The 20,165-nt window shown below is 39.4% G+C and overlaps 3 protein-coding genes across 3 annotated transcripts; 1 reads left to right on the top strand and 2 right to left on the bottom strand.

Moving 5' to 3' along the window:
* Positions 1-120: 120 nt before the first annotated feature.
* Positions 121-677, bottom strand: LOC140772864 (LOB domain-containing protein 23-like). Its single transcript, XM_073115085.1, has 2 exons — positions 489-677; positions 121-351 (listed from the first exon to the last, which is right to left on the bottom strand). The coding sequence occupies exons 1-2, from the start codon at positions 675-677 to the stop codon at positions 121-123; spliced, it is 420 nt and encodes a 139-aa protein (XP_072971186.1).
* A 1,096-nt stretch (positions 678-1,773) lies between these two features.
* On the bottom strand, positions 1,774-2,477 carry LOC140774554 (pathogenesis-related protein PR-1-like). The gene has a single exon (XM_073117592.1). The coding sequence runs from the start codon at positions 2,437-2,439 to the stop codon at positions 1,936-1,938; it is 504 nt and encodes a 167-aa protein (XP_072973693.1). The 5' UTR covers positions 2,440-2,477; the 3' UTR covers positions 1,774-1,935.
* A 13,351-nt stretch (positions 2,478-15,828) lies between these two features.
* LOC140774960 (protein MANNAN SYNTHESIS-RELATED 1-like) lies at positions 15,829-18,790 on the top strand. The gene is made up of 6 exons (XM_073118161.1): positions 15,829-15,927; positions 16,210-16,354; positions 16,472-16,542; positions 17,089-17,174; positions 17,695-18,274; positions 18,512-18,790. Exons 1-6 carry the CDS (start codon positions 15,829-15,831, stop codon positions 18,788-18,790), a joined length of 1,260 nt encoding a protein of 419 aa, XP_072974262.1.
* Positions 18,791-20,165: the final 1,375 nt, after the last annotated feature.

The following is a 20,165-nucleotide window of genomic DNA, read 5'->3' as shown; positions in this document are numbered from 1 at the left end:
AAAAAGAGCAATCGGTTGCTTTTGGACATTAATTATTATTTTACCTGTGAATAAATCTCAGAATATATAGGTTTGGGATATGATTGAATTTAATAAATGTTCTCTCTAGAGCTACGAACACTATCCTGCTGTCTGTGGATCAAAGTAATCTGTGGCCTCAGTTAGCTGCTGTTGAGCTGTGTGCATTGCAATCTGAGCTTGAGTCCTTGCAAGCTCACGTTGCTCCATGTAGATCTCCTGCTGCAAGAGATTGATCACGCCGACGCTCCCGTACACCGGATCTTGAACACGCCAGTAGGCTTCCGATGCGATGGCATCTGCCGCTTGCGCTCGCTGATCGACTGGAAGTTGCTGCAGAAGAAGAGAATTACAGGAAAAATGTAGATTTTTTTTTCTTTGATCTATTCGCCTAAGTATGATAACACACAAGCTAATGAGAAGAGAGATAAGAGAGAGAATTATGTATATGTATATGTATACGTAAGTACCTGGAGCATTCTTGTCACATTGCTTGCCCCAAAGATCTTATGGACACAAGCAAATCTTTGAGGGAGAGATGCAGGGAAGTATGGCGAGAGAATGCAATCCTCAGCGCATCTCCTCCTTAGATACTTGCATGCAGCACACCTCCTAGGATTGGAGTCATTGGAGGATGAGTTGGAGTAGGAGGTAGACATATATGGCCGGCCCACTTGGGTAGTACGTACGAAGAATCCAATGTTAGATTTTGAGAAGATAAGAGTGGGATTTCATGGAGCTTTAGAAAATCTTGTAAGATTTCTTATTATCTTTGTGTGCTGATACTTATAGTTAGTGAGTATGAGAGGGAGGGAGGTCATATAAGGAATATCCAACGGCTAGTATAATTCAAACGTGGTGGGAGAGAAAGGAATGGAGAGGAATTTTCCATCGTTTTGGAAACTTTCCCGGTTTATATTCTACATTTTAACTTCTAACAAAATTTGTTGAGCTAAGATTACTTGAATTTCTATTGAAAAACTTTTCAAGTTTGTACCAAGAATTTGGTTTTATTGAGATTTGAAAAATCTGGATTCTACTCAAATGCTTATGAAATGGAAAATCTAGTTTCTAGATGTCGTGCCAATCTGTTATTTTCCTCCAACAGTTCTTTTATTATAATCTACAAAATCAAACAATCTACGGAACTCTTTTTATCTTTCCTTCTCTTTATAGGATTTACTAGCATCTTCTTGTAATGGAGAATTTGAAATAGAATCTTTCTCATATCTGTGCATCTTTCTGAGTATATTGTAGCTTGTTCCTACCTGCACTGAGATCTAATGTTGGTACCTGCAAAGAACGGTGATGTAAATAAATATATACTACCAAGAAAAAGATTATGTTGTTTATGTGCAGCTTAAGCGCGTAGTTACTCTAATAAGAGAGCTGAGTAAGATGTTTATGAGCAGCTTGCTTGTTTCCTTGATTTATATAGATGATCTCCAGATGTACGTGTATGAGATCTCTTGAATCTTTGTTGATGGATTTATACATATAGTGAGTGAATAATAGAGAGAGGAAGGCCAAATAAGGAAGTGTCCAACGGCTATGGTGGGAGAGAGAATGAAGAGAATTAACTTTCATTCTTTAGTTTGGGACTATAATTCCCGGTTTATATTCTACTTTTTAACACCTTAAAACCAGTGGCTAGGGTTAGGTTAGACAATTATTATTTCTGACCTGCTATATTTTAATCATCTAAGGTAAGTAGCTAGATACCAATTGTAAGGATGTTTAAGGGGGAAACTTAGTAGGTAGAACTGATAAAATAATCCTGAGAATTACCGGTTACACGATTAAGTTTATACTATCACAATCATCAATTATAACACACTATATATCATCAATACAAATCAACATAAATTAATATGATGCAATATATATAGATATAGTTTTGCATGGGATGGGCTTCTTCTAATAAGGCCGGGCTCCGACGTAGTTCCCCGGCGGGTAGTACTCGCAGACCATGAACGAATCACCGCTGTTGCATACGATCTTGGCACACCCGAGCCGCTTCGTGGTGCGCCAGACGATCTGCGTGTAGTGGCTGCACTCTTCGCCGGAGCACGAGTTGGTGTCGTAGTGGTACCACTGCTTCTCCGCCACCCACGCAGCCACCGCGTCAGCCGCGCTCCACCGCCGCCCTTGCCCCCAGAATATGTTCTCCCCGTAGGCGTACCCCGGCGAGTGGACCAGCTGGCAATCCCCGCGCCGTTGCGCCGCGTAGGCCTTGGCGTACCAGGCAAGCTTTGTGTCCCACGTCAGCGGCGGCACGCCGACCTGCTGCCTGGCGGCGTTGTGGGCCGAGACGAACTGGCTGATGACAACCGACGGGGAGGTGGCGCAGAGGGTAGTGGTATGGGTGAGGGAGAGGATGGTTAGTAGTAGGATGAGAGAGGAAGAGGAGGATAAAGCCATTTAATTGCACTAAGAATTTAATATATATTAATGTAGGGATGAGGAGGCATTCATATACAGGATGGCATTTAAATTTAGATAGATATATATAGAAGTGTTGGACTGTTTGCTGATGAGGTGGAGTGTGCTTAGACGTTGCTCTTTCTTGAGAATGTTTTGGTAATGGACATTGCACTTAATCTTTTTGATTAGAGTGCACATAAGATGGCGGATTATATTATATATCATAGCTTAACGATGGCAGTTAGTAGGCAGGCTATTAGATTTAGATACGTATGTACATGGATAAATTATGTAGGCTAACAGCTAGCTCATGCTAATATAAGGTTTGGAAAAGGAAAGACGAATGCCATGACGTATATATATTATTTTTATCTCCTATTCCTTGGGGATAGATAGCGAAATTTTTACCTTATATACATTGGGAACTTAACGTGCCTTAGTTATACGGGTGCCGCTGGGTTAATTCTCTTTAGCCATCTGATACTAGATTACTATCTCGTTGGCTTATCAGATATTTATATTCATCTAATAGAAGTACTTAAATTTCAGGACCATATCTATTTACATAAAGCATCAAAAATATTTATTCTGTTAACTATTTATCTAATTTTTTATTAAAAAAATAATTAACTTTACGCAATATATGGACTCCTTTTTTAAGAGAAAAAATTAAGAATAATTAAAAACAAGATGGTAATTTGATATTTTCTTTTTACATTATTAAAACATGAGAGATTAGATAGTTGAAGCGCTATATAAAAAAAGAATCTATAGAGTCTAAGTGTAATTATTAAATCATGACAATTAGTCAACGAGTACTTCCTCAAAAATTAGTCAATGCGTACAAATTCGTGATAGACGTTTGTATATAGTATATATCAGCGTCCCTTGCTTTAAGGGATTTGGTTGTACGTTTGCTACGTGCTATAAATTTCCTTCGATTTGCTACAAGTTATGATGTCACGTGTGATTTGGAACAGCGAGAAGCATAGATTGGGGAACAAGGCTTGGAGTGGACGGTCGAGATTGCGTAACTCGCAAGCTTACTATATCTATATATATGTTATATTTTTTTATTTTATAAATTTATTAACCCTCCAAGTTTAATTTAAATTATGTTGGAGTTTACTTATCAAGGCCGCTTGAAATAGGCTTAGTCAAAATGATCAATTGAAGCTTGATGCCTTGACATAGATTCGATGTTAATGTTAAGCCAAACTTAAATAAAACTCAGCTCGATTAAGCTAACCTCGATGAAACCCCTAGATTAATTAATTAAGATCTATGAGAAGCTTAATCCTGGTCACATCTTTAATTATCATCTTGGAAACTTTTCTAGTGAGCGTGCGTGTGGAATATATTGCACAATCTTATTGGTTAAGAAGCCAATTAAAAATAATATTAGTTCATACAAGTGTATGAGCTAATCAACTTAGGAAATAGAGGATTTGCTACAAGTTGAAGCACTCCCCTAGTTGCACTCAATCTAACACCATGATAGGAATGCTTTAATACATTCTCAAGATGATAAAAGGCCCCGCGTCACCTAGCCCAAGTTGGGAGACTGAGGGATATAGATAGCGATAAAAGCTTTGTAACAGAAACAAAAAATTTGAAAAAAAAAGCATCCCTTTCACCTACAAAGGGGGGGAGAAGATGTCCATCAGCGGCAAGCATCATCTTCCAAAAGCTGCCTACCTAGTCTTAGGGTTCGATGGTTGGAGGAGGGGGGGCGCAACGTGCCCCACCCTCCTCAAGTTGCATTCCGGAGCAAATCCTCAACAAGATTAGGAACTAGATGGAGGATTCCGTGGTGGTGGATCCCGATACCCTGGCTAAATGCCGAGCGAGATGGAAGCTATCGCTGTTTGGACGTCTATTAGGGAAGAGTATTCCTTTAGTTCGACTGAAAGCCATGCTAGCGAAGCTCTAGGCGGGTATAGAAGACTTATCGGTCTCAGACATGGTCGACAGCTTCTATGTTTTCCACTTCGAGAAGGAAGAAGACTTGCGACTCGTCCTAACTAATGGCCCTTGGACTATTCTAAGACAAGTGCTAAATCTAATCATGTGGAGCAACAACTTTTGACCATCCCTGGAGGCGTTCTCCACCACACCAGCCTAGATCCAGCTCTATAACCTTCCTAAGGAGTACTGGGAATTAGAAGCCCTCATCCTGGTGGCGACGTACTTCAGCAAGTCATTGAGAGTGGACGAGACCATCTTAGATCATACCTGTAGTATTTTGTGAGGGTGTGTGTGGAGATTGATTTGAGCGAACCGCTCAAGACAACAGTGTGGCTAGGTCTGAAAGAGGAGCGAGTTGACCAATAGGTCATCTACGAGAGCATACTAGTATTCTACTATCTATGAAGCAGGATTGGCCATAAGGCAAATGGCTGTGAGTATGCGACCAAGGTGGAAGGTGGTCACTCGTCACCTCCACCGAAGCTAAAAAGGATAGTGGGCTACTCGAGATGAGCAAGGATGTTAGTGATAAATAGCAAAACCCATGGTATGGACCATAGTGCACGGTGCAGCAAAACCGAAGGAAGAATATCCAAGGGTGCATGGGTCAAGTGGAGCAAACCAAATCCAAAGTGAGTTCAGGAAAGGGGCGAGTCAAGGTCAGCCTGAGCCAATTAGTGAAACTAGATCATGGGATGGGCACCTTCCCAATAGGGGCCTGAAGTCAAAAGGGAAGGAAAAGGCTCCTTAAAAGAAGAAGGCATACGTAAGGCAATTTCTCCCATGCAAAAGGGGTGCATGGGGAACCCCAACAAAGGAATGTAGCCAAAGTTAAAGGAAAGGTGGTTGGGGGCAACCAATAATAGGTCAGGTGCAAATCATTGCGGAGGATATGGTATCACATGACAAGGTCATGGGGTCAATGCAAACCGCACAGCAGACCAACTGATAGATGGATGAAAGCTTGGTGACACGTCACTCGGGCATTCAATGCACCAAGATAAGGGTAAGCTGCCCATGGCTGCTAGGACCGTGAAGGAGGAACTAAGCATGGGCCCACGTTCTCAAACATGGTTGGCTACGACAAGCTCCCATCCTAACTTTGCGAAAGAGGAGAGTCCCCCAAAGAAGCATGAAATGCTAGCTACTCAAGTACACAAACACCACCTTCTCTAGCTAGCTACTCAAGTACACAAACACCACCTTCTCTAGCCTAAACAAGATGAGGTGGGAGCAGCTACTACTACCATGGATGAGGGAACACCATAACCGGTGATTGTTACGTACTTAAGACCACACCTATCTAAAGTGACCGACATGGAACTAGAGGAACCAAGTAGGGCCCATGGGGAAAACTGTCAAGTACCATCTGTCACCAAACGGGGAAGGATATGTTGAGCGTGCTACACTTGTGTGCCTTAATGCAGTGTTTTACCATGTTACACGCCTTTGTTTGGAATTGTAGGGTTGCTCATAAAAAAGACGCATTAGATCGGTGTGGAGTGATGAATAAACAATTCAAGCTAGATGTACTAGAGTTGTTAGAGACATGCAAGCTAGAACGAGTATAAACAAGTGGCCAAGGTGCTCGGATGTTGTTGGTCCTAGTTCGTGATATCGACCCAGAGTCCATTGTGGGGGATTCTGGTTCTATAGAAGAAAGAGATAGGATGGGTGGATGTCATTGTGTTATCTAGGTATGTGTCACATATAATCCTCACTCTATAGTAGGGGACTACTTGGCTATGGTCTATGGTGTACACCAACAACCGCCTTCTCCAGCAAAAAGAACTGTGGGAAGAACTTGCTGCCTTGGCCACTATTAGCATTCTATGGATGGTAGCTAGGGACTTTAACGCCTTCCTTTCACCTTAGAAAAAGAGATGCTGCGAAGTAGCCGAGCTTAGCCGCAAGTGCAAAGCATTCACAAAATTTGTTGGTGATACGGGGAGTTTGAGCGGATATGCACCCGAGTCACTAACTAGTCTGACTCGGCCCTAAAGAGTACCTTCATTAGTGGGCTTAGGCTTGACATTCAAGCTGAGGTCAAGGCTTTGAGGCCCACTACTTCTGAAGAGGCCTTCTCCTTAGCTATTCTGATGGAGTCCAAGTTGGATCAACTAAACCAAATCCGCAAGGAGGAGAGAAGAAAGGAGGCTCAAACCCACTGCCCACTAGAGACGGCATCTCCCCCGACTCAGACTACACCAACAACTCAGCCTAACCGACTAATGATCACGCGCCGCTTTGTACCCAACGACTTGGAAGAGCGCCGAAAAAAAGGCTTGTGTTTTTACTATGATGACCGATTTACCCCCGATTATAAATGCAAGTGCCAGCCAGCCCATGTCATGTTCCTAGGCGAACTCGAAGAAGACGAACCTGAATCTATTGATTGGCACGACAAGTTATATGAGTATAAAGACGTGAGAGACTAGTCACCTTGAGGACAAGATGTCGGAAACGTGGTGGATTATTACGATCTGACCACATGGGTTAAGTCGAGTCAAATCGAGTCGAGTCAAATTAGTTACTTAGCTTTATCTTTCTGTTTTAAATTTCAAATAAATCGGATAATCCGCTTGTGGATCCGATCTGCTAGAGATTAGTTACTTAGCTTTATCTTTCTATTTTGAATTTTAAATAAATCGGATAATCCGCATGTGGATCCAATCTGTTAGGGATTTTACTCCTATAAATAGGGGTGGATATGAGTTGATAATAATCATCATTGAGAGAAATATGAGTTTAGCCAGTTATTATTCTTGTCCTTATCTTTTTACATTAACTATTGGATTCTCTTTATTTATATAGGAGTAGACCATAACCGTAGATCCCCTTCAATCTTCCAAACCATAACCACCTCCTACTTCCAGCAGCCACCCTACTACACGGCCGTCCACCACCACCCTTGGCCATCCACCACCCTCCAATGACCGCCACAACGTCGGATATTACTATTCTGCCCTCCCTGATGTATCTCTACTATTTTATTTTTATCTTTTCATCCCGACCTCCAATTTAGGTGAAACTAGAGCCATTAGAACCCTAACTCACAAGGCTATCTCTATTTAAATTTTCATAATCATCCTATGGACGAATCATTCCAGATCTGGTCCGTAATAGGTAGCTAAGGACTTTAACGCCTTCCTTTCACCTTAGAAAAAGAGATGCTACGGAGTAGTCGAGCTTAGCCCCAAGTGCAAAGCATTCACAAAATTTGTTGGTGATACGGGTTATTCGACTTGAGTTATGATGGAATCCCCTATACCTAGTGCAATAACCAGAGTGGCTCGGCTCGTATTTGGGTCCGATTGAATTGAGCTCGAGGGAATACGGAATGGCTTAGTGAACAAGATTCGTTCATTTGATCGCGCTGCCCCGGACAATGCATCACTCCTAATAGCTATCCTATTGGTGGTTGGTAAGGTGGTGTAGCCTTTCTGGTTCGAGTTGTATTGGATGGAGTACTCGGAATGCGAGAAATTCATTGGTGAAATCTGGACACACCTTCCTCATGATAACCCTTTGCATGGGATCATGCACAAGGTTAGTGAGCTCTAGGGAAGCCTAAGCAAGTGGAGCAAGGAGGCAGTGGGCAGAATGGAAGAGAACCTAAAGTCGACCAACTCCATGATATCGGACTAGGAAGAGCAAGATGCTAATGGACAGCTCCTTGACTAAGGGGTGCTTTACCTCAAGAGCCTGTATAACCAATAAGTCACCCTCAATCATTAGTTCAACTTAAAATGGCTAAAGCTCTCTCGTTTGAGGTAGGTGGTTGACAGGGATAGGAACTCAAGTTCTTTCACATATAAGCCACCATTTGTCAGCAACACAATTTGATTCCGAGGATCGTGCACCCTAGTGATAGTTGGGTTCAAAATCTACGGAGATCCAGCATGAGTTCATGTCCTTCTACCAAGAGCTATGGGGACCTCTCAAAGAGCTAAAGTCAAACACTTTAGGCTAGCCCCAACTTCCCAAACTCACTCTAGCAAAAGCCCAGTTCTTGGAACACCCTATGTAGAAGGAGGAGATTAAGAAATCCCTTTGGAGCCATCCCCGCGCTAAGGCACCGAGCCCTGATGGACTGCAAGCAGAGGTTTACATTTGTTACTAGGAATAGATCGATGAGAGTCTTTGCTAGGTGATAAGACACTTCCTTAAGACGTTATCGCTGCCTTGCTCGTGGGGTAGACCTTCATCACCTTAATACCAAAGAAAGACTATCACATGTTGGTGAAAGACTATGGACACTAGTAGGCAAGCTGAAAGGCTCTCTATTGAAACTCGTCGGGCCAGAGCAGGCGGCATTTGTGTCGGGCTGCAACATCACTAACAAACTCTATAGCTGCGTAGGAGGTTGTCCATTCTATGCAAGCGAATAATTGGGGTCGCCATCCATGATGGTGAAGATGGACATGAAAAAAGTTAACGACAAGGTAAGCTGATCGATCATTATAAGGATACTCCGGCGCACGGGTTTTCTAGCAAGGCGATGTGGATGGGTGCAAGCTTGCATCTCATCCCCCTAGTTCGCTCTCCTTATCAATGACAGCCCCTCGAAGTGGATCATCTCACAATGAGGTCTATGTCAGGGTGACCCACTATCCCCCTACTTCATTCTAATCTCTACTTTCCTGGCTGCTGAACAACAAGGTGGACAAAGGAGAACTAAGAGGATTAGGTGGGAGATGTTCATCTATCCCATGTCCTTTACGTGGACCACCTACTTATCATGGCTGAGGCTTCAATCAGCAATGCTTGCATGGTCTTGGATTTCCTCGACCACTATAGAAAGATCACCAACCAAAAGGTCCACTTCGATAAATCAAAACTATACTTGCCTAACAATTGCCAGTAGGAGACTAGAGAGCAGCTCACAGAGGTGCTAGGATTGAAGGTGGCTACCATGCCTTTTTGTTACCTTAGCATCCTCATATTAGGCAAGAAGGTGAAAGTTAGAGAGCATCGGTATATGATGGAGCGCATTGAGAAGAAGCTTGTGAGATTGAAGAAAAGCTTGCTATCTTAGTCGAGGGAGACTTACGCTTGTGAACTCTACCTTGATCGCTCTCCCTATAGGCTTAAAAGGACTTAGTTGTTAGACTTAGTGTTGGAGGCAATCACGAAAAGAGCTCAAGCCTTCCTCTAAGGTAAAGGCGATGGGATATGGCTCAATCTACTCAATTGAAAAATGGTTACCAGAGGTAAACATGAGGGGGGCTCACAATTAAGAGACGAAACGAGGCCAGAACTACACACCTCGAGAGGTTGGTCTTCATGTACCTAAATAGCAAACCAATCATGGGGGTGAAGATACTATAGGCCAAGTACGACGAGTTGGACCCCTAGGACCCGAAGTGTCCCCCTACCACATCATGGGTCTGGTGGGCCTTACCCTACACAGCGGGCCAACTAAAAATTGGTTGCCAAAAGCTCGTAGGAAATAGCTGAAATACTACGGCTACATATGAGTCCTAGCTCTCTAAGATTCCCTAGAGCTGTTAGCCAAGGATTCTAAACAAGGAGCTAATGGACGAGCAATTGATGGTGGCGGATATTAAGGAAGGTGGAAGTTGGAATTCTGAGAGGCTATGTAGGGAGGGTGGTGTCAATCTAGTCTTTGAGATCTCTATTCTCCCAATGGGTACTATCACCATGAAAGATACGTGGATATGGTGGCTGAATCCAAGGGGAGAGAGGTTATAATCAAAATTATCTACTCTTTCCTGTTGCCTCAGTAGGAGATGAGTTGGATAAGTTGGAGCGAACTACGATGGTTACTAATGGCACGAAGGATCAGGACCTTTTGCTGGAAGCTCTTTTGGGGCAGACTACCGATAAGAGATCACATATGTAGATTACACATCAGTCCAGAGGATTGGTGCCCCATGCGTGGGCTTTTTAGAAAAAATGTGAAGCACTTGTTCTACACCTATAGATATAGCTTGGCTGTTGAGGATGAACGGAGGTTGGTGGAAGGCCTTAAGGGTTTGATGGTGTGCTCGAAGTGGATCACCAAGGACGGTGGCAACAACCAGGATGAAAACCAGTGGATCAAAGGAGTCATTGCATTTATGCTCTGGATACTCTAGAAGTAGAGGTACTCGATAGTCTTCGGTGGCAAAGCCTTGAGCCTTTTTACTATGGTGCGCATGGCCTTATCATTAGCGGAGTACGGGAGGTTGGTGAAGAGCGTGCCCAAGGTGGCCAAGACCAACAAGGTCATGTGGCAAGCCCCGGATGACAGTTGGCTCAAAGTCAATTCAGATGGGTCATACACAATCAAAGCTAGCTAAGGAGGAGCTGCGATAGTTATCAGAGATTCTAAAGGGAAGCTAGTTTTGGCAATGTGGGAATCATGCCCAGGAGTGTCTGAGGTGTTCATTGAGTTGTGGGCGATATCCCAAGAGTGTCTGAGGTGTTCATTGAGTTGTGGGCGATATCCCAGAGTGTCTGAGGTGTTCATTGAGTTGGGGGCAATATGGTTGGGACAAAGGAGTGTTGAAGAAGGTTGCAAGGTGGTCGTTGAGTCTGATTGCCTAGAGGCCATCAAGATGTTGACGAAGAAGACTCAATGCCTTTGGCAGGTCAAAAACGTAGTCATGGAGTGTTTACACCTAGTTAGAAGGAATGAAGAGACAAAATTTGTACATGTGCGGAGAGATGGTAACATGGTAGTTAATTGGGCAACTACCAAGGGTTATTATGCTACTAGTACATGCTACCTTAATCGGAGGGGTCCAATCCCCCTAAATATTTTGTAACTTATTACTAATGCTTTGAATGCAGCAGCAAGTTCCTAATACAAGTATCAAGAATTTCAATCTATGGCTTTTGTTACAAAATAATAACATATATAAAATTTTAGTAGTTTTGTTACCGTAGTGCAAAAGGAATGTTTGAATGTGATTAAGAACATTCTTAAATACAGAAAATCTATTTTCTGAAGTAGCAAAAGTTCTCAATGATGTTTGTAAATCAAAGCAAAAGAAATTCAAAAATTGAACTTTTTAAGTCATCACACTTGAACATGAGTTAGGCATGCTTAAACGTTAGTACAAATTTTCTCAAATCTACCTAATCCCTAACAAAATATTCTAACCAAATGCATATAAATATACTTTGAACACGGGTCGGATTTTAAATGGATAGTGATACAAATTGAATGTTAAAAACAAATATGAAAATAAATCAGATACAGAGTTGCCAAGATAAATGATTGTATTATACGATTTGACCATCAGAGTTGAGTCAGTTAGGTTCAGTCAAGTTGAGTCTAATTAATTAATTTTTCTTATAACTTTTAAATTTAAATTAAAGTTACACATATAAGCCTAGTAGCGTAAGTTGGATCTGACCCGCTATGACTTTACTCTTTTAAATATGAGTGGTCATAATTTATTTATCATGATGGATCATGTATTTACTCTTTTAATCATAGCCATTTATTTTTCTAGGAATATATTTAATCTAGAAACCCTAACTCTACCTCCAAACTTTAGCCAACATCTACCTCCACTAGCCAATCACTCATACAATCATCCACCACCCTCCGACGACCGATGTAATGTCGATATCCCCATTTCTATCTAGTTTGAACCCTTCTCCATTATTTCTTCATATGTTTTCATGCCGACCTTTGAATCACTTCATTCCAAAGTTATTAGATATGAGACTCACGAGACTACTAATAACATAATAACTATATTGTATCAAATAACCAAATTAGTTATTATTAGTTACTCACCTCTCTTTATAATCCTATCTAATTTGTTATTAGTTGTAACAAATTATATTTGTATGCATATATAACTATCAACGAAATACTCTCAGCTAATTGTTAGCTGAGTTGCAAACTTTCAGTCTTCATAGTATTAGAGCTTCTCCTCGCTGAAACTTTTAATATCTTCTCCTTCAAATAGAAATATTGAACCCCTCTCAATCATCTTCCCCTCTCCAAATGGATTATATATATCCCTTTCAATGTCAAGTTTTTGATATCCAAACATAGCTCTCTTCTTACCATTAAGCTCAACTATCAAACTCTTGCATATGGCGAGCACAAGTCCCATCTAGTTTCATGCTTATCAACTATTTGATTACCTTGATGGTCCTAAACTATTTCCCCAATCTACTAATCTAGAGTACTCCACCTGGATCCTAATTGATCAGCATATCTAAATATGCTTGAATGCTATCTTAATTTCTCCTGTTCTTACTTATGTTATTAGTCTATCTCTTGCTTTTGGAGTATGGTCAACTCTCGACAAATTGAACAAAATAGTTGAAAATCTTGTAGTAGTCTCCTCTATAGTTTATGATGAAAATCTTTATACATTAAATGGACTTCCCACTGCATATGGTGCCTTCAAGATAGCAATAAGAACTTGTGTTGCATCTATTTCTATTGAAGAGTTTTGGACTCTATTATTAGTAGAAGAACTCAATATGCTCAATGAAAGTTCTTCGCTTTCACCTTCACTAACTACAATGATGGCTGACAAATCTTCTTCTTCTATAATTTTCCAACCACAACATGTATACATCTTAGACTATCGTGGTCGTGGCTTTAAATGAGGTGGATTTGAATGTTCCTCAGAGGTCGTGGTTTTTCTTACACCTTTACAAATTTCAATCCCTTTTCTCCGAGGCTCATTTGCTAAATTTATGGTAAAGCTAACCGTTCTACTTATGAATGTCAACGATGCTTTGATGATGTTCCTCCGCTAGCACCACCTCTTTCTTCCAACACCCAGCAAGATTGCATAGTAAAGCACATTAACATCTGTTTCCCATTTCTATGTCGCAACTTCTCAACCTCTTGAATTAATGCATGCCAATAATAAATAGTTGAGCTCTTCTTCCATCCCATCTATCCCAATAGGTAGGTTGGCACAAAAGAAAATTTTAATCGTTCATGAGCACTATGATTATAATTAAAAAATTTGTTATTCATCCCTTATAAGGTTATAATGACTATTGGATTAAGGTTGGAAGTATTTGACCTGTTCCCGAACTAGCTTGAGATCAGTGTGGTTTGGACAAATTTTGGTGTATCAGCTTGGGGTTTTGATAGGGCCCAAAGATTTGGACGTGGGTAATGGTGTTAGGACATGTCTAGGATGTAGTGAGGAGGTATAGGAACGAGGTGGTGTCTGGGTTTAATGGATGAGAGGTCAGAGATGTCGATTGGGATTCGACATACCATTATATTGGTATTAGGGCAAGTTATGGATTCGTATTGGTGGCTGGCGTCCAGGACATGATGGAGGTGTGGCTAATGGTTCAAAGGATAGAGAGGAGGGTCTAAGGTAAGAAAAGGGTGGTAGAAGAGTACGATAAGACTGGGAAGGACATAGTTGCAACAATGGAGATGTGTGGCTGGCAGGTGGCAGATTCTAGGGTGACTCTTTTGAGAGATATTTTAGATAATCTACCTATTAAAACCTTATATAATTTAGATATATTGTAGCTCTAGAAGAGAACTTTCCAACAAATCTAATATCTCAAGATTTAGATAGCTAGATCATGAGATATCATCAAATCAGTGGTTGGAGGTCAGAGAGCACGTGATAGACAAAACTAACAAGCAGATGGTGATAATGGCCAGAATGTGGTAACTAGAAATCCAAGTAATAGTTGAATGTCCGAAAGGGAGGGGAGGTCCGACGGAGGAAGGGAGGGAGGAGCTGGCGACCAATAATAACTTGCAGTAAGGGTTAAAAGAGGTGAGGGCAGAAGCTAGGTCATAGAGGAGTAGGGAGACTAGGGATGATAATTTCAATTTGTTTCAAATCATAACTAAATATGGTTGCACTTCACAATATATGCAAATTTCCCTACAATTTAACTATATTTAATTTTTTATGTATTATAATAGACTTTAATCTATATCGTTTATGTAAATTGCATATATTTTATTATAACAGAATGTGTATCGACCGTAGAAAATATATATACTAATTAAATGTAATTAAATTGTAAATGTTCTTGCTAGTAATTAAATAACCTTCAAGCAAAACGGCAAGAATTGTAGCTTGTCCTCATAAGTTTAAGGGTGTCTTTACATTATCTCTATTGTCAAATTTTGTGTTTAATAAGAAATGAATAAATAAAATTCCTTGGATAAACTTGCTATTTTTGTCCAAAAACAAAAACCAATCTACTTGATCAACAAGTGATTCTTGCAATAAAATAACATTAAGTAGTACCAATCATGTGGCTGTAATTAGATCGAAACAAACTTAAAACATAATGACAACTATCAAACCATAAGTAGCACAAAGTAAAAAATATGACACAAAACAAGACCAGATTTGGTCGATTTAGATCAGTAGATGCAAACCAAAGCACGACGAAAAAAAAATGGAGGACAAACTCAAAGTGTATTTTAGGCACTAAAATTAGAAGGGGTTAAATGATAAATATTTATATAATCAAGTGTAAATAATAATAATAATAGAAAAACATAGGATATCTCCAATAAACTTTTCTAATGAATTGCATGGATGGTGCACTATTGTTTATTTTCAAGTAGATCCCATTAATTATTTTTCACTGCATAATAAACTCCTAAACTATATATAATGTTTAAAATGCTCTTTTCTTAGTTAGCTGTTTATTTTCGGTTTAAGCATATCAATTAACTCTCGTATGATCAAGTTCAAACGCACTAGGAATTATTTTACGACTATTCCATAAGGAAAAAAAAAGAAGCTACAAATGTCACAAAAAAAGGTACGAAGATTTATGTAATTGGGCAATAATTTAAAGGGAAATTTGAAATAGCCCTTATGTTATGGGCTTTTAATGGTCTGAACCATATCTTATATATATTTTTTCTAAAACTATCTTTTATCAATTTAATTTCACTTTAGTATATAATAGAACAGAAATATTTCATTTTATTTAAATTATTATTTCGGAATTTTAAAATTATCATCGTCATCTTTATTTAGGCTTATTTTGCAAATTTTCCTGATAGGCATATGGTTTAATACTGTAGTTAAACCCTTGTGCTTTGACTTTTTATTTCTTTATTATTCTCTCGGCTGGCCTAAAGTTGGATTGCATTCCTATACCCATAAGATCAAGAAGCAGACGTTACAAAAGGCAGTCCACCCGTCGCTTCTTCGTTCTCCCCGTCCTCATGACTTGCACACTCCCACAAGCTTCCTCTCTCTCTCTCTCTCTCTCTCTCTCTCTCTCTCTCTCTCTCTCTCTCTCTCTCTCTCGGTGCTCTTGAGCTGTTCTCCCCTTGGCCGGGCATGAACGTAGTAAATCCTACCTCGTCGTCTTCCTCCTCTCACTATTTATATACATATATGTAACCACATCACTCTCTCTATATATCTTTGTATATTTTATATAGAGTTGAGGTCTAATTAGAGGAGACAGTAAAGGGAAGCAATGGATCTTAGGCAGGTGTTTGCTGGGTTCTTGACGGTCTCCATGTTCCTCATGCTGGGGAACATGATAAAGAAGGACCATTTCGACGCCATCCAGGTGGTAAGTACCTCGAGTTAATCCTACTCTATTCGTTGCGTTTCTTGATGGCCTCTTTTCTCCTTTATGTGCAAATACTTGGTTCTTTCTCAGTATCAACATTTAGTTGTCACAAATATGTTGCTTTAGTTTCATTCTAAAGGTGGGGTTCTTTTGGGTTCTTGGTTCCTTGTTAGAAGAGCAGCCAGTAGTTGCATGCTTGCTACTAATATTTCATTCTTGATGTCTAGAATCAAGTGATGCATGCATGTATGCTAACCAAGTAGGTTGTTTTTGACATCTCAGATGACGATTACGGGCTCATCAGGTTCTCAGTTGGATGTAATAAAGGTTGAAAAGCAGACAATTACCAAAGTTTCGAAGGTCAGCACAACACCTTCAAAGGAGACCAATCAAGAGATCAGGCCTTGCTGGACCCCGCCTTTTTCAAGTAAGTGGTGTTCTGGTCCTGATATTTTATTGGATCTTGAAATATATAAGTAGTTTTCCTCGTTAATTCTTGACATTACGCTTTGTCTTACTTCTCCTTGATGAATTTTAATTGTAGAGGATGTGAAGCAGTCAAAAGGTTTCATTACTTTCTCCTTGACAAGTGGTCCTGAGTATCATATCTCGCAGGTATTCTACTTTTACGTATAACTTCAAATGGTAGAAAGAAACCTCTCTGCAGCAAGATAGATATTAATTTTTATTTCTCATTTGTGTAATTCTTATTTTCGTAGGTAGAGTCTAGTGTTTGAAGAGCTTAATTAGTATTGCAAATAGAAGTATGAGTTCTTCCTGGGGAGTAGCTTCTAACTGGATAATGTTGGTACTGGATTATGCTTGTTATTATGCAGTCATAGGACTGTTTGGTAGTTTTAATAGTCAAAAGTTGGATTGTACTCTCAGAAATAAATTAAGATAAGAGTTCCATTCTAAAAATTTCTTTTTCATTTGAATTGGCTATTGATTGGGAAGCTTTGGATGGTATTCTACTATCTCCTTTCAGTATCAAAAGATGTCTTGATGTGTAGTATTTGAGCATCAATCCCATGAGTGCGTACTTCTCTGAAGCAAATGCACATACAATGTTTTTTTAATTACCTTTTTGCTTAAACCAGAATATTATTCACTTACTTGAAATGGCCTTTCATAAAACAATTGTCTCTCATTTCTAAACAGGTTACAGATGCAGTGGTGATTGCAAGGTACCTAAGTGCTGCACTCGTAATTCCAGATATCAGGGGAAATAAATTAGGTCAGAAGCGGTAAGTTTTCAAACTGAAGATGGTCAGTTAAACCACTGCATATATTTGCTTGATAATTTCTTTTTGCAAACATCTTTTTGCTCAGCTTTTTATATAATATTATCAGTCTGTCAATACCAATTTTTTCTTCATTGCTTTCATCACTATATGTTAGAGATCAGTATGATTGTGTTTGTAAATTAAAACTAGATATATAAGAGCACTGAACATGAAAGTGGATTCTTGTTAGTGCTTAGAAAATTAGAAAGTTTTGCAAGATTAGCATACCCAGCTATTAAGCATTCAGGTACATTATCCTGACAGTCTTGTTTGAGGGCATGAACTCTGGCTTGTGAATGACTTGTGAGACTACTAAATTGCCCACTGCTATAAATTCCTATTGCCAAATGTAAAATATTAATCATTTTCCTGCTAGAAGGACTTAATAAATTGACATGTCGCTTTTTCCAGTTACCAATAATCATATAATTCAGGTCAGATCTTTGTTGTTAGATCTTGTTCAACATTGAATGTCTTGCAGCAATTTCCAAGATGTATATGATGTCGAAAAATTCGTGAGGAGCTTGGATGGGGTGATAAAAATAGTTAGAGAACTTCCTGCTGATCTAGCGGCTGGAAAGCCAGCAGTTGTCAGAGTTCCAAATAGAGTATCTGAAGACTTCATCATAAAGAGCATTGAGCCAATCTTCCGTAGAAATAGCTACCTAAGGCTTGCAATAACTTTCCCTTCAATAAGTTTAAAATTAAGAGAACAGCGGAACAAAGATTTGGTTTCAACTGCATGCTTAGCAATGTTTGGTAGCCTGGAACTGAAATCTGAATTCGGTGAAGTGGCTGAGTGGATGGTTGTTAGGCTAAAAGCCCTTGCACGCAAATCAGACAGCCAGTTCATCGCGGTTGACCTGAGGGTTGATGATCTAGAGAAGAACTGCAAGCTGAGGGGCGGCACAAGAGCGAAACACTGTTACAATGCACAGGAGATTGCAGATTTCCTAAAGAAAGTTGGCTTTGGTGAAGATGACACCATCTATCTGACTCAGGCTAGGTGGCATGAAAGTCTCAATCCGTTGAAGGAAGCATTTCCAAAAACTTATACCAAGGTAAGTAACAATTTCCTCTGCTCATTGTAAGTTGTTAACTGATGTTGGACTATTAAATTTGTAGATAGTCAGGTAGCTCGAGCTATTCCATGTTCCAACTAGTAATTTTCTGATCCAGGGATATTAAGTAAACAAGGTCATGCAATTGCATGTGCTTATGCATTGGTAACTTCTTCATGCAGTTAATTCCATGAATTGTAGAATTGACGCTAGCTTATGTCTGTGTTACTGTTGCAGGATGACATACTACCTGCAGAGAAGAAAGGTGAGTTCATGAAGTCAGGAAATGCCCAACTAGAGAGAGCTCTTGACATCCACATCTGCTCGGTGAGCGACGTCTTCGTCCCTACTATCTCCAGCCTCTTTTACGGAAATGTCGCAGGGAAGAGAATAGCTTCTGGCCGCACCCAAATACTCGTTCCGCCGCAAGTTCTTGGCTCGTCGTCAGCACCTTCGGACTTCATCTCGCCTCATGTCTCTAAGAAGAACCATGTTGCTTACTCATGTTACTGCTAGATCCATTGTGCAGCAGACAGTAGTAGTAGTATATAAATGAGCAAGTTTCCCTACTCCTGGAATAACTGCAGGCTATTCTAAGTATGTTAGTTGTATGTATCAGATTGTAGTGTAGTAGAAGAACCTTGTTAAGTAGAAGTAAGTTACTCTGTATTAACAATGAGAAGTCTTTAATTAGATGAATCTTGAAAGTCTAAAGTAGAAAAGCAATTATAAATAATTTCTCCTATTGTAAAGACTCTTAGAGATATTTTAAAGGATGTTTCACCAACTATGTAAGTCTAACCAGGCTCGAGATTGAAATTAATTTTGAGCTTAGACTGAAAAAGATTAAATTTTGGATTGATTATTTTCAAGCGTTAGTTATATGTAGATATTTTGAACTATTTCTCATTTTTCACATAGATTTTTTATTTAACTTTTTGTTATATTTTTATCTATCTAATATCTCTCGCCTCCATACAATATTAATAAAACATCCACGGTCATCTTCTCATCAATTTTTCTCTTTCTTTCATCTGAAATAAGAGTAAATAATCCCTAGAATGCCTTAAAAAAAATTATTTGACAGATGTTTAGCATTATAGAATAGATATTTGAAAGGTCTCAAAAGGAGTAAATGAGGATGTCTACACAAAAATGGTCAACAATTATACAAAATATACGTATAATTATCTTTATTTTCAATTCAAGTCTATTTCATTGCTTTTTTTCGAGCTCAAATTGAGCGAATTTATTTTTGATAAGCAAATTCAAACCTATTTTAAATTAAGCCTAATCAAGCATTAAATTTCAACTGAAATTTTAGATGGTCTGTACTTTGTAACATCAAATCAGACATATAACCAAATTTGGTTTTGGCTGCCAAATTAGTAGATAACCCATTTTAGAGAAAAATTACAAATAAAACCCTCTATTTTTACTATTCACAAATAGAATCCGATATTTTGTAAAACTACAATTCAGATGCTACCTTCTAAAGTTCTAATAGATAGATGTAATCTAAAGTTTACTTTGATTAATAGAACCCAATGAAACTCCTAAACAGGCTAGCAATAAACAGGAGCACGGATTTTTAGAAGAATATAATTAAATCAAGCTTCGAAATCAGTAAAATTGCAGCCAAACACTGAATCTAATAAGATCAATAAACTCAAAATTATTAATATTTAATCTAAAAAATATACTAGACAAAAAAAGATAAGGGTTTACTTAGGAAAAAGTAAACGGGTACGAGGACAACAGCTTCCGGAGGTATTGGCATTATCCTATATCAATATCCCAACAAATTTTTCATCGCCAAAAACTTGTATTTGGATCACTACCCAAGCCCCCAATATGGGGAGGCCCTAGCTGTTCTTGAAGGTCTGAGAAT

Source organism: Typha angustifolia, chromosome 13 (assembly GCF_048772165.1).
Source record: "Typha angustifolia cultivar Huaian chromosome 13, ASM4877216v1, whole genome shotgun sequence".
NCBI lineage: Eukaryota > Viridiplantae > Streptophyta > Magnoliopsida > Poales > Typhaceae > Typha > Typha angustifolia.
This window is presented reverse-complemented; position numbering and strand designations above follow the sequence as displayed.

Excerpts from the sequence above, each read along its gene's own strand:
- LOC140772864 (XM_073115085.1), bottom strand. The coding sequence starts at position 677 with ATGTCTACCTCCTACTCCAACTCATCCTCCAATGACTCCAATCCTAGG. Across the intron at positions 352-488 it reads ATGTGACAAGAATGCTCCAG|CAACTTCCAGTCGATCAGCG; the intron begins GTACTTACGTAT and ends CTTCTTCTGCAG.
- LOC140774554 (XM_073117592.1), bottom strand. The coding sequence starts at position 2,439 with ATGGCTTTATCCTCCTCTTCCTCTCTCATCCTACTACTAACCATCCTC.
- LOC140774960 (XM_073118161.1), top strand. The coding sequence starts at position 15,829 with ATGGATCTTAGGCAGGTGTTTGCTGGGTTCTTGACGGTCTCCATGTTC. Across the intron at positions 15,928-16,209 it reads ATTTCGACGCCATCCAGGTG|ATGACGATTACGGGCTCATC; the intron begins GTAAGTACCTCG and ends TTGACATCTCAG. Across the intron at positions 17,175-17,694 it reads AATAAATTAGGTCAGAAGCG|CAATTTCCAAGATGTATATG; the intron begins GTAAGTTTTCAA and ends AATGTCTTGCAG.